The following is a 15,113-nucleotide window of genomic DNA, read 5'->3' on the forward strand; positions in this document are numbered from 1 at the left end:
CAGACAATTACATTGATAGAAGCTGCAATCTATCTGCAATGTTAAAGCTGATCTACCCCATAAAAAGACATTATTCCCATATAACATACAGCCAAGATACTCTGAGAAAACATGGTAACATCACCTCAGGCTGGGGAGGTTTTTAAACAGACGGTGAACATGGAATCTTGGGAATGCAGCAGAATGTGAACTGTACCCACAGCTATGCATCATCTGTAGCCCAACAAGACTACACTGTGTCTAGTCTACACACACCACTGCCCTCCAGAGCTCTGAGAGCCTGCCTAGACCACCTCTCAATCTCTGTCAGGGACAAACTAGATACTAGAATGACAGCGCTTTGAGGGGAATCTGGAGACATTGATGTCCACTCTTCATAGAGACAACAAAGACTATTCAAACCCTCTGATGTCATATCATGTCATTTCATGTCATTTTCACTGTTCAGGAAACACAGGACCACTGTAAACACATTATGAAATGAGCCTTCACTGCATTGTTTCAAATGTCAATAATTGCCCATTAAAATAAATAACTCAACTGCATTTTCCAAGACTGTATGCAAAGTAGAGCCTTCATATTTTTTCTAGTTATCCAACCACCCTGGGGAAATGTATTAGCATGGCACCTAGTCCACTTCAACAACTCCATCTCCAAACAACCAGCAATTATGTACTTATCCATTTTGACATGTTCACTAAAGCAGCTGTTCCCGTAATCACAGCCCAATAGCACTGCTCTTGACCCATTCTGACCCTCTGAATGGTATATCTTATATGACACTTGAGAGGCATGAATCAACGCATTGACAATTCTGAGTGGTGCTCCAATTCCTCCTAGGGCGGGCATGGGAGAGACAGACAGATAAAGAGATAAAGATGTTCTATCTGTCTGTGTTTGTCTGCCATGCTGGCCAATGGATCCTCCATCTCCCCAGAGTCTCCCTTTATAACACTGTTGTGGAAGGAGAGGCAGGACCTGCTATTGTGACCCTGCCCCCTTAAGTGAAATATGACACAGGGCTCTTTTGTAATGCTGCAAGTCTGTGTGGAGTGACAGGCCACTCCAGTTAGCAGGTGTACTGAGAGATTGTGCCTTCATCAGCAGAATACAAGACGAGGGCTGAAGCACCACTCTGCAAAAGTGTCACGGTTCTTCTCCTAATGGTTACTATAGAGTGACGGGCTCGGCCTGCATGGGGCCACGGGCTCTGCTGTGCTGTCGATCAAATAAACCAAGAGCCAGCCTCATGATCAGCTGGGAGCTGACAAATAAATCACAGGGAGAGGACAGTTATTTCTTTACATCCTCAATGTCAAATTAATAGCAGCATTCCCTGCTGAAGTAAAACATGCATGAAATGACATCAGCAGATATGCCTTGTGACAACACAACAAAGGACCTGTCCTTCACTCCTACGAAGAAAAAAAAAACTGCTGCATTCATATGGAGCACACACGCCGATCAGCTGTTATGATTAAAAATCCCTTCAAAGTAAGATTCAATTATATGCATTATTAAACAATTACAAATATCATTACTCATATCAATCATATTAACACGTTCAGTTCAGTGATTCATTCATCATCATTCTGTGTAATAAGCAGCAGAAGTCTTCAGTGCCGGGCCAAAAAATAAACCCCCTTGTCAAAGTAAATTAGAGATGACATGTTTGCTGGCTTCCTTGAATGGATGATGTACATGCCAGTTATACACCTGCTTCTTTAATAGGTGCTTTAAACAAAGGAAGCAAGAGGGCAATTGAGATGACAGAAAGATGGGATTTCTATTTAATTATGTAATGGCAATGGCAATAAATCAAGGAGTGAGTCGGAGAGGAGAGCAGAGCAGAAAGACAGTCCTTTTTACCTTGTCTGGGGCTCCATACTGGAGGTTACCGACGTCCAGAGGGGTGATAAGCGGCACGTTTTGGAAGCCATCCTCCACACTAACCGGTTTAGCGCCTTTGTCTTCTAGATTGCTCCCCAGTTTAACCATCTTTACTAATAGAAAATAGTGCACTTCTCAAGCAGATGCTGTAAATATAACAAAAACTATGTTAGTTCATTGTTCATGTGTCATTTATCAAACAATAAAAAATCTACTGACCACGCAAATCGATACGTTTGTTATTTAATCCAACCAAGTTTATTAAAAAATTTAAATGACCTACATTTGATTTCAACTTTAACTTCATAATAACATCAAATATTGTAACAGGCTAATAAGACGCTATGAAAACCCGTTTAATTATTCAAAAGATTTGCTAAATTAAATGTGGGTGTGCAGGCTAATTTGAGATATCATTTTTCCCATCTAATTTATCAAAATTAATATATTCTACATTTAAAAAAGGTGGAAAATCACCTTTTCCAACGCCATAGAGCAGGCATCAAAATAAATACTGTTATCGGGCTATGTTCATAGGGCTACACCTGCAGTAACCTAGCCTAGTCTACTTCGTCCTTAGCGTCCAAAAACAATATGTCAAATAAAAACATCTACTTACGATGGACACACTTTTATAAATTCTTTTCGTTTCTTCGTCTGCTGTTTTGTAGGCTAATATCAAAGACGCGAGGCAAAGAACGCAGATGCAGGCAGACCGGGATAAAACGCAATCAAAGCTTGGTGGTGCTGATGCGAGACAGTAGGCAGAGACTAGCAGATTCCATAGGCAACCCAGCCCCCAAACCCAAACACTGCCTCCTCACTTTATACTTGCAAACGGCACCACTAGGTGCATTTTTGAATGAAATCCCACATTTGTTTTGGCCGATTTGAATAAAACCATAAACCTCACTCAGATGTATTTTCTTAGTCTTTATCGCCATCTAGAGACCTGAAGTTAAAATTGTGCGGCAGGGTTGGGTAGTAACGGATTACATGTTTCGGGATAACTAAATGTAGTAACTGTAATCAACCCGGATTATAAAACAAAAATGTCTAATCGGATTACAGTAAATAATCCGCCCAACACTTACTGTGCCTGTCTGTATCTCTCCCTCTGCATAATAAATAGCCATCTCTATAAAACTGCCTTCACATCATCTAGTAACTTTGTAAATAACAGCATATGACTGGGAAAATCCACTTGAACGCCAATCCAATTGATAATTGCAAGTGGGAAACTCATCTATCATCCCAGTTCTCCCCTGCACCTCTCCGGCGTTATTTGTCAGTAAAAAAGACATTAAGCATGGCGGTGTTATCAGCAGTAGTTTATTGATTCTGTTTATCTTCCTTTTGATTTAGAAAGTGAAAGCAGCTCTGGATATACTTTTCGTCGCCAAAAAATAGCAAAACACTCATAAACCTTCTAATGACCACCATGTTTGATGGTATTTCCCAGTTCAAAACGTGAAAGCACACAACTTGTATTTACGACTTCGCAACTGGTAATTACCACATTCCCACTTTGTTAGAAAGTAGAACTGAGAAGCAGTTAAGTAGAACTGAGGAGAAATAACATTAAAATGGACATTGCCAGTGCCGTTTCTAGACATAAACGGCCACTTCAACAGTCATTGGCCACAACTCAATGTGCTGTTTAGTTAGGATTGATAGTAGGACACACAACTAACAATTTCATAGTGCTTCAGCAGTTTGCTAGTGTGTCAGCAGTTTTCGTCTTGTTATGTCAGTCACTGACGTTAACTCAATTAGCCCATGTCAGCTAACATTAGTCTTGACAGCTATCTAAACCTTTTAATAATCATGGCCGAATTACTGACCGGGCACTCAAGCTACCTAGGCACCATCACCTCCAGGGGTCGCCCATTGATTTAGTCACTCTCACTCAGATATCATATGAACATTGCATAAGACATGGCAAAATGTGTAGCATTGCAGGAAATTAGCTTTAAAACTGCTAAATAAGTTAATCTCCAACCCATGCCAAAATGTGTAGAATTGCAGGAAATTTGCTTTAAAACAGCAGTGTTCTCTCCGCCCCATGGCAAAATGAGTAGAATTGCATGAAATTAATTTTAAAACTGCTAAATGTTTTCTGTGCCCCATGAGAGAAAAAAAAAGGATTACAGAAAATGTGCTTTAAAACTGCAACATTTTCTCCACGCCATTAACGTTAAAGCCACACATTTTTCTCTCCACCACCAAGACGGGGCAGCTAAAATGTTTTGCCCGGGAGATGTGGGGGCCCCACCAAAAATTCTAGAAATGGCCCTGGACATTACAATCCAAATTCCAAATTTGTGAGATGTTAAAAGTTGCCTGATGTGTTGTCCATGTTGTCCAAGTCTAACAGTTTAGCTTCCATCCCTCTCCTCACCCCAACCTGGGCTCGAACCAGAGACCCTCTGCACACATCAACAACTGACACCCACCAAGCATCGTTACCCATCGCGCCACAAAAGCCACGGCCCTTGCCGTACAAGGGGAACAACTACTTAAAGGTCGCTGAGCGAGTGTCATCACTGATTGAAACGCTATTAGTGCGCACCACCGCTAACTAGCTAGCCATTTCACATCGGTTACACAAGTTGTCCATGTGCCAGATCATCTATGCACTGAGTATACCAAACATTAAGAACACCTTCCTAATATTGAGTTGAACCCCCTTTTGCCCTCATGGACTCTACAAGGTGTTGAAAGCATTCCAGAGGGATGATGGTCCATGTTGACTCCAATGCTTCCCACAGTTGTGTCAAGTTGACTGGATGTCCTTTGAGTGGTGAACCATTCTTGATACACACAGGAAACTGTTGAGCGTGAAAAACCCAGCAGCGTTGCAGTTCTTGACACAAACCGGTGCGCCTGGCACCTACTACCACACCCCGTTTAAAGGCACTTATATCTTGTCTTGCCTGACCATAATATATATTAGAACTTAAATAATTTAAATAATTGAAAATGTTAGCCTATGTTTTTTCTGTCTGTATGTACAGTGCATTCGGAAAGTACAGTGCCTTACAAAAGTATTTATCCCCCTTGGCGTTTTTCCTATTTTGTTGCATTACAACCTGTAATTTAAATGTATTTTTATTTGAATCTCATGTAATAGTCCAAATTGGTGAAGTGAAATGGAAAAAATTATTTGTTAAAAAAAAATCTGAAGGAAAAAAAAACTGAAAAGTGGTGCATGCGTATGTATTCACCTGCTTTGTTATGAAGCCTCTAAATAAGATCTGGTGCAACCAATTACCTTCAGGAGTCACATAATTAGTTAAATAAAGTCCACATGTGTGCAATCTAAGTGTCACATGATCTGTCACATGATCTCAGTATATATACACCTGTTCTGAAAGGCCCCAGAGTCTGCAACACCACTAAGCAAGAGGCACCACCAAGCAAGAGGCACCATGAAGACCAAGGAGCACTCCAAACAGGTCAGGGACAAAGTTGTTGATAAGTACAGATCAGGGCTGGGTTATAAAAAAATATCAGAAACTTTGAGCATCCCATAGAGCGCCATGAAATCCATTAATACAACACATTTGGTGTTCGCCAAAGGGCATGTGGGAGACTCCCCAAACATATGGAAGAAGGTACTCTGGTCAGATGAGACTAGAATTGAGCTTTATGGCCATCAAGGAAAACGCTGTGTCTGGCGCAAACCCAACACCTCTCATCACCCAGAGAACAACATCCCCACAGTGAAGCATGGCGGTGGCAGCATCATGCTGTGGGGTTGTTTTTCATCAGCAGGGACTGGGAAACTGGTCCAAATTGAAGGAATGATGGATGGTGCTAAAATACAGGGATATTCTTGAGGGAAACCTGTTTCAGTCTTCCAGTGATTTGAGACTGGGACGGAGGTTCACCTTCCAGCAGGACAATGACCCTAAGCATACTGCTAAAGCAACACTTGAGTGGTTTAAGGGGAAACAATTAAATATATTGGAATGGCCTAGTCAAAAGCCGAGACTTCAATCCAGTTGAGAATCTGTGGTATGACTTAAAGATTGCTGTACACCAGCGGAACCCATCCAACTTGAAGGAGCTGGAGCAGTTTTTCCTTGACGAATGGGCAAAAATCCCAGTGGCTAGATGTGCCAAGCTTATAGAGACATACCCCAAGAGACTTGCAGCTGTAATTGCTGCAAAAGTTGGCTCTACAAAGTATTGACTTTGGGGGGGGGGGGGAAATAGTTATGCACGCTCAAGTTTTCTTATTTCTTGTTTGTTTCACAAGAAAATATATTTAGCATCTTCAAAGTGGTAGGCATGTTGTGTAAATGAAATGATACAAACCCCCCAAAAAATCAATTTTAATTCCAGGTTGTAAGGCAACAAAATAGGAAAAATACCAAGGGGGTGAATACTTTCATAAGCCACTGTATTCAGACCCCTTGACTTTTTCCACATTTTGTTACGTTACAGCCTTATTCTAAAATGGATGAACTGATGAGGTAAAAAATCTAATCTACACACAGCACCCCATAATGACAAAGCAAAACAGGTTTTTAGACATTTTTGCAAATGTATAAAAAATGTAAAACAGAAACCTTACATAATCCACCTCTGGCCTGCTCGCCTCCCTACCTCTGAGGAAGCACAGTTCCCGCTCAGCCCAGTCAAAACTGTTCGCTGCTCTGGCACCCCAATGGTGGAACAAGCTCCCTCACGACGCCAGGACAGCGGAGTCAATCACCACCTTCCGGAGACACCTGAAACCCCACCTCTTCAAGGAATACCTGGGATAGGATAAAGTAATCCTTCTAACCCCCCCCTTAAAAGATTTAGATGCACTATTGTAAAGTGGTTGTTCCACTGGATATTATAGGTGAATGCACCAATTTGTAAGTCGCTCTGGATAAGAGCGTCTGCTAAATGACTAAAATGTAAAATGTAAATAAGTATTCAGACCCTTTGCTATGAGACAAAAATGTTTAGCTCAGGTGCATCCTGTTTCCATTGATCATCCTTGAGATGTTTCTACAACTTGAATGGAGTCCACCTGTGGTAAATTAAATTGATTGGACATGATTTGGAAAGGCACACACCTGTCTAGTCAAATCAAATCAAATGTTATTGGTCACATACAGATGGTTGGCAGATGTTAATGCGGATGTAGCTAAATGCTTGTGCTTCTAGTTCCGACAGTGCAGAAACAAGTAATCTAACAATTCAACAACAACTACCTAATACACACAAATCTAAAGGGATGGAATAAGAATATGTACATATACATATATAGATGAGCGATGACCGAGAGTCATAGTATATACATATGAGATGAGTAATATAAGATATGTAAACATTATTAAAGTGGCATTATTTAAAGTGAATAGTGATCCATTTATTAATATTTATTTACATTTATTTAACTAGGCAAGTCAGTTAAGAACAAATTCTTATTTATAATGACAGTCTACCACGGAACAGTGGGGTAACTGCCTTGTTCAGAACGACAGATTTTTACCTTGTCAGCTCGGGGATTCAACCCAGAAACCTTTCAGTTACAGACCCAACGCTCTAACCACTGAGCTACCTGCCGCCCCGGCAGTAAACTGACCAATGATTTGAGTCTGTATGTAGGCAGCAGCCTCTCTGTGTTCGTGATGGCTTTATAACAGTTTGATGGACTTGAGATAGAAGCTGTTTTTCAGTCTCTTGGTCCCAGCTTTGATGCACCTGTACTGCCCTTGCTTTCTGGATGGTAGCGGGGTGAACAGGCTGTGGCTCAGGTGGTTGTTGTCCTTGATGATCTTTTTGGCCTTCCTGTGACATCGGGTGCTGTAGGTGTCCTGGAGGGCAGGTAGTTTGCCCCCGGTGATGCGTTGTGCAGACAGCACAACCCTCTGGAGAGCCTTACGATTGAGGGTGGTGAGGTTGCCGTACCAGGCGGGCATACAGCCCGACAGGATGCTCTCAATTGTGCATCTGTAAAAGTTTGAGGGTTTTAGGTGACAAGCCACATTTCTTCAGCCTCCTGAGGTTGGAGTGGCGCTGTTACACCTTCTTCACCACACTGTCTGTGTGGGTGTACCATTTCAGTTTGTCCGTGATGTGTACGCCGATTAACTTAACTTTCCACCTTCTCCACTACTGTCTCGTCGATGTGGATGGGGGGGTGCTCCTTCTGAAGTCCACGATCATTTGTTGTATTCCTGACATCACACTCTGAGTGCCCTCACCTCCTCCCTGTAGGCTGTCTCGTCATTGTTGGTAATCAAGCCCACTACTGCACACTTGATGATTGAGTTGGAGGCGTGCATGGCCACACAGTCATGGGTGAACAGGGAGGTACAGGAGAGGGCTGAGCACGCACCCTTGTGGGGCCCCAGTGTTGATGATCAGCAAAGTGGAGATGCTGTTTCCTACATTCACCACCCGGGGGCAGCCCGTCAGAAAGTCCAGGACCCAAATGCACAGGGCAGGGTTGAAATCCAGGGTCTCAAGCTTAATGATGAGCTTGGAGGGTACTATGGTGTTGAATGCTGAGCTGTAGTCAATGAACAGCATTCTTGCATAGGTATTCCTCTTTTCTAGATGGTATAGGGCAGTGTACAGTTTGATGGCAATTGCATCATCTGTGGACCTGCTGGGGCGGTATGCAAACTGAAGTGGGTCTAGGGTGGCAGGTAAGGTGGAGGTGATATGATCCTTGACTAGTCTCTCAAAGCCACTCATGATGACAGATGTGAGTGCTACGGGGCGATAGTCATTTAGTTCAGTTATCTTTACCTTCTTGGGTACTGGAAAAATGACTATATAAGGTCCCACAGTTGACACTGCATGTCAGAGCAAAAACCAAGCCATAAGGTCGAAGGAATTATCCGTAGAGCTCCAAGACAGGATTGTGTCGAGGCACAGATCTGGGGAAGGGTACCAAAATATGTCTGTAGCATTGAAGGTCCCCAAGAACATAGTGGCCTCCATCATTCTTAAATAGAAGAAGTTTGTAACCACCAAGACTCTTTCTAGAGCTGGCTGCACAGCCAAACTGAGCAATCAGAGGACCCAATGTTCACTCTGACAGATCTCCAGACTTCCTTAGTGGAGATGGGAGAACCTTCCAGAAGGACAACCATCTCTGCAGCACTCCACCAATCAGGCCTTTATAGTAGAGTGGCCAGACGGAAGCCACTCCTCAGTAAAAGGCACATGACAGCCCACTTGGAGTTTGCCAAAAGGCACCTAAAGGACTTTCAGATCATAAGAAACAAAATTCTCTGGACTGATGAAACCAAGATTGAACTCTTTGGCCTGAATGCCAAGCGTCACGTCTGGAGGAAACCTTGCACACCCCTATGGTGAAGTATGGTGGTGGCAGCATCATGCTTTGGAGATGTTTTTCAGTGACAGGGACTGGGAGACTAGTCAGGATTGAGGGAAAGATGAACGGAGCAAAGTACAGAGGGATCCTTGATGGAAACCTGCTCCAGAGCGCTCAGGACCTCAGACTGGGGTGAATGTTCACCTTCCAACAGGACAACGACCCTAAGCACACATCCAAGACAACGCAGGAGTGGTTTCGGGACAAGTCTCTGAATGTCCTTTAGTGGCCCAGCCAGAGCCCGATCGAACATCTGACCTGAAAATAGCTATGCAGTGGCGCTCCCCATCCAACCTGACAGAGCTTGAGATGATCTGCAGAGAAGAATGGGAGAAACTACCCAAATACAGGTGTGCCAAGCTTGTAGTGCCATACCCAAGAAGACTCTATGCTGTCATCGCTGGCAAAGGTGCTTCAACAACATACTTAGTAAAGTGTCGGAATGCTTATGTATATGTGAAATTTCCGTTAAAACAAAATATATATATATATATATATATATATGCAAAAATGTCTTGACCTGCTTTTGCTTTGTCATTATGGTGTATTGTGTGTAGATTGATGAGGGGGAAAAAATATTTAACCCATTTTAGAATAAGACTGTAACAAAAGAAAATGTGGAAAAAGTCCACCGGTCTGAATACTTTCCAATGCACTGAATTCTGCACCAGTTTAGACCAGATCACATAGTGTACACAGGATACACACAGTGTTCAATTACCTAAGATGTACAATTCCTGTCCTAGAGTACTGATTCTTATCAATGTTCTAACTGAGACAACATGCCCAGGGCAGAGGCCTTGCCTTCCTATGCATTTTACCAGACACCACGACCTAGCTGTGTTTACAGAGTGGTCCATTTCTCTGTGACCTTGTTACTGACTGCCACAGAAGCAGAGAGAGAGAGAGCGAGAGAGAGAAGCAGGCATCCGGTAGCAGAATGGATTGGCTCAGCAGAACCTTTGTCTCCCCTGTGAGATAGACAGGCGTTATGTCATCTGGATCTTTCATCCAAGCCTTGTATCAGTAATATTCTATGCACACTTCCTGCAGCAGGATAGCCACGCAATGACATCCAAAACGTTTTCTCTTGCATGACTTATTTGGATGATAGCAAAGTAATTGGATATCAAATTATTTTGTCTACATTGAAGAAAAATACTAGGGGAGAGTTGGGTTAGTTGAGCCACCCCTTGTTTCTAGGAAATCATACACAAAAAGAGATCATCATTTCATGGAGTCTGTAAATGAAGAAACCACATACAAAAAGTGGTAAGCAAGTTAGGTTAAAAAAAAGTGATTTTCACAAAGTCAAATGAATTTATTGTGTTAAAGGTTTCATGATGCTTGTTTCTAAACCAAAGTAGATTGTTTTAAGACTTTAATACATCTGTTGGGGTCTCTGAAAGCTACAATATGAGGTCCTAAACCTACATGACAGTACATCGTTGTAGCTGTATGGGCTAATATAGTCAAAATGTTTGCCTTGGGTTAAATTGAGCCAATCGCCACCATACCCCATACAAATGATGATTGCAAAAATTTGATGCATATTAACCACAAAACAGACGAAATGTAATCTGTCATAGTGCACTTGTATTGTTACATCGTGTATTAAAAGTAAAACAAGCAGGGGTCTAGCCCCCCCTTGAGGTTCTTGAGAGAGAAGCCAAGGAAGTGAGAGAAGGGAAGAAGTCCATTTGAACAGCAGCAAGAGATGAAAAAAAATACACTGAATGACACTGAAGAGGTACATTAACAAAAAATACTATTAACATGTACCTGTGTGAAAGAGAGGCTATGATAGAGTAGCAGAGGCACACCAGGTCTTATATGATGACATGGAGTCTGAGCTTGATAGAGGCTATGACAGAGTAGCAGAGAAACACAAGGTCTTATCTGATGACATGGAGTCTGAGCTTGATAAACATATCAAGAATCTCACAGACCAGTTTCATGGGCTTAGTAGCCTCAAATTGGCACATCAAAACAACATCCTTATCCCGGACAACTGGTCAAGAAATGGAAGGGTAAGTGATAAAATTAAATCAAATCAAAACGTTATTTGCCACAAGTGTAGACTTTACTGTGAAATGCTTACTTACAAGCCCTTAACCAACAGTACAGTTCAAGAAGAAAATATTTACCAAGTAGACTAAAGAAAAAGTAATAACCAAAAGTACTAAAATCAGAATAACAATAACGAGGCACCGGTACCGAGTCGTGTGCAGGGGAACAGGCTAGGTAATCTGTACATGTAGGTGGGGGCGAAGTGACTATGCATAGGTAACAAACAAACAGTGAGTAGCAGCAGTGTACAAGAGTGTGGGGGGGGGGGGTCAGTGTACATTGTCCGGTGGCGATTTTTCTGAATTGTTCAGCAGTCTAATGGCTTGGGGGTAGAAGCTGTTGAGGAGCCATGTGGTCCTAGACTTGGCGCTCCGGTACCACTTGCCGTGCGGTAGCAGAGAAAACAGTCTATAACTTGGGTGACTCTTACCACCTGGGGGCGGCCTGTTAGGAAGTCCAGGATCCAGTTGCAGAAGGAGGTGTTTAGTCCCAGAGTCCTTAGCATAGTGATGAGCTTCATGGGCGCTATGGTGTTGAACGCTGAGCTGTAGTCGATGAACAGCATCCTCACATAGGTGTTCCTTTAGTCCAGGTGGGAAAGGGCGGTGTGGAGTGCGATTGAGATTGCGTCATCTGTGGATCTGTTGGTGCGGTATGCGAATTGGAGTGGGTCTAGCGTGTCCAGGAGGATCCTGCTGATGTGAGCCATGACCAGCCTTTAAAAGCACTCCTGGCTACCGACGTGAGTGCAACAGGTCGGTAATCATTTAAGCAGGTTACCTTCACTTCCTTGGGCACAGGGACTATGATGGTCTGTTTGAAACATGTAGGTATTACAGACTCGGTCAGGGAGAGGTTGAAAATGTCAGTGAAGACACTTGACAGTTGGTCCACGCGTGCTTTGAGTACGTGTCCTGGTAATCTGTCTGACCCAGCGGCTTTGTGAATGTTGATTTCTTTAAAGGTTTTGTTCACATCGGCTACCTAGAGCGTTATCACACAGTCATCCAGAACAGCTGCTGCTCTCGTGCATGCTTCAGTGTTGCTTGCCTCAAAGCGAGCATACAAGGCATTTAGCTCGTCTGGTAGGCTCGCGTCACTGGGCAGCTCGCGTCTGAGTTTCCCTCTGTAGTCCGTAATAGTTTTCAAGCCCTGCCACATCCGACGAGCGTCAGAGCCGATGTAGTAGGATTCTATCATAACCTGTCTGGGCTAGGGGGCAGTATTTTCACGGCCGGATGAAAAACGTACCCAATTTAAACAGGTTACTACTCTGGCTCAGAAACTAGAATATGCATATTATTAGTAGAGTTTGATAGCAAACACTCTGAAGTTTCTAAAACTGTTTGAATGGTGTCTGTGAGTATAACAGAACTCATATGGCAGGCAGAAACCTGAGAAAAAATCCAACCCGGAAGTGGACTGTAGTTTTTCAAGACTGGGCCTATTCAGTATACAGTGACTTGGGTTCAATTTGCACTTCCTAAGGCTTCCACTAGATGTCAACAGTCTTTAGAACGTGTTTCAGGCTTTTGCAGTCAACAGAGAGCGAACAAGACCTCCTGGAGTCTGATGACCGAGAGAATGACAGGCAACAATTACGAGCGTTCACGTGAGGAGATAGCTGTGTTCCAAAACGTTTTTCAAGACACTGGAATCGTCCGGTTGGAATATTATTGAAGTTCTAAGTTAAAAAGGCCCTAAAGATTGATGTTTTACAACGTTCGACATGTTTCAACGAACGTAAATATAACTTTTCGGCGCACTTCCTACATTTGGAGTAGCTTACTGAATGCGCAAACAACAAGGAGTTATTTGGACATAAATTATGGACTTTATTGAACAAAACAACATTTATTGTGGACCTGGGATCCCTGGAAGTGCCTTCTGATGAAGATCATCAAAGGTAAGTGAATATTTCTAATGCTATTTATGATTTTAGATGACTTCAAAATGGTTGGTATCTGTATTGCCTGGTGTATTTCTCTGAGCGCAGTACTCAGATTATTGCAAAGTGTGCTTTCCCCGTGAAGCTTTTTTGAAATCTGTCACAGCGGTTGCATAAAGGAGATGTTCATCTATAATTCTTTGAATAACAGTTTAATATTTTATCAACGTTAATGATGAGTATTTTTGTAAATTGTTGTGCTGATTCACCGGCAGTATTGGAGGCAAAATATTTTCTGAACGTCACGCGCTAATGTAAAATGCTGTTTTTGGATATAAATATCAACTTTATCGAACAAAACATTAAAAAAAAAATTGTGTAACATAATGTCCTAGGAGTGTCATCTGATGAAGATCGTCAAAGGTTAGTGCTTCATTTCTCTGTGTTTTGGGTTTTATTGACCCATGACCTTGCTTGGAAAATGGCTGTGTGATTATTTTTGTCTATGTACTCTCCTAACATAATCTAATGTTTTGCTTTCGCTGTAAAGCCTTTTTGAAATCGGACAATGTGGTTACATCAAGGAGATGTGTATCTTTAAAATGGTGTAAAATAGTCGTATGTTTGAGAAAGTTGAATTATGACATTTTGTTGTTTTTTAATTTGCCGCCCTGATATTTCACTGGCTGTGTCCCGCAGGTGGGACGCTACCGTCCCACCTAGCCCATAGAAGTTAATCCTGTATTGACGCTTTGCTTGTTTGATGGTTCGTCTGAGGGCATAGCGGTATTTCTTATAAGCATCCGGATTAGTCTCCCGCTCCTTGAAAGCGTCAGCTCTAGCCTTTAGCTTGATGCGGATGTTGCCTGTGGCTTCTGGTTGGGATATGTACGTACAGTCACTGTGGGGACGAGGTCATCGATGCACTTATTGATGAAGCCGATGACTGAGGTGGTGTATTCCTCAATGCCATTGGATGAATCGCGGAACATCTATGCAGTCTATGCTAGCAAAACAGTCCTGTAGTGTAGCATCTGCTTCATCTGACCACTTCCGTATTGAGCGAGTCACTGGTATTTCCTTCTTTAGTTTTTGCTTGTAAGCAGGAATCAGGAGGATAGAATTGTGGTCAAATTTGCCGAATGGAGGGCGGGGGAGAGCTTTGTATGTCTCTGTGTGTGGAGTAAAGGTGGTCTAGGATTTTTTCGCCCTGGTTGCACATGTGACATGCTGATAAATATTTGGTAAAACTGATTTAAGTTTGCCTGCATTAAAGTCCCCGGCCACTAGGAGTGCCGCTTCTGAGTGAGCATTTTCTTCTTTGCTTATGGCCTTATAGAGCTGGTTGAGAGCTGTCTTAGTACCAGCTTTGCTTTGTGGTGGTAAATAGATGGTTATGAATAATACAGATGAGAACTCTCTTGGTAGATAGTGTGGTCGACAGCTTATCATAAGGTACTCTACCTCAGGCGAGCAATACCTCGAGACTTCTTTAATATTAGACATCGCGCACCAGATGTTGACAAAAAGACACACACCCCCACTCTTCGTCTTACCAGAGGTAGCGTCTCTGTTCTGCCGGTGCATGGAAAATCCCGCCAGCTCTATATTGTTATTCAGCCACGTCTCAGTGAAACATAAGATGTTAGTTTTTAATGTCCCGTTGGTAGGATAATCTTAATAGTAGTCAACAATTTTATTTTCTAACGATTTTTTTTAGCAAGGAGAATGGAAGGCATTGGGAGTTTATTCACTCGCCTCCGGATTCTCAGAAGGATCTCCGATCTGCGTCCCCTTTTCTTCACGCAAAAGGTGCGGATCTGGGCCTGTTCCAGTGAAATCAGGATATCCTTCTCATCGGACTCGTTAAAGGAAAAAGTTTCTTCTAATTCGCTGTGAGTAATCGCTTTTCTG

General features: G+C 42.6%; 1 protein-coding gene across 1 annotated transcript in view; it reads right to left on the minus strand.

The window, feature by feature from the left end:
- Positions 1–2,687, minus strand: part of LOC106603869 (neuronal vesicle trafficking-associated protein 2) — a 47,236-nt gene extending 44,549 nt beyond the window's left edge. Inside the window, exons 1-2 of the mRNA XM_014198073.3 lie at positions 2,510–2,687; positions 1,870–2,036 (exon numbers count right to left, since the gene is read on the minus strand). Of these exons, the coding sequence (XP_014053548.1) occupies positions 1,870–1,998 (129 nt within the window). The 5' untranslated portion in view covers positions 1,999–2,036; positions 2,510–2,687. The remainder of the gene's footprint in view (positions 1–1,869; positions 2,037–2,509) is intronic.
- Positions 2,688–15,113: the final 12,426 nt, after the last annotated feature.

The sequence above is a fragment of the Salmo salar genome, chromosome 04, assembly GCF_965601325.2.
Source record: "Salmo salar chromosome 04, fSalSal1, whole genome shotgun sequence".
Lineage (NCBI taxonomy): Eukaryota > Metazoa > Chordata > Actinopteri > Salmoniformes > Salmonidae > Salmo > Salmo salar.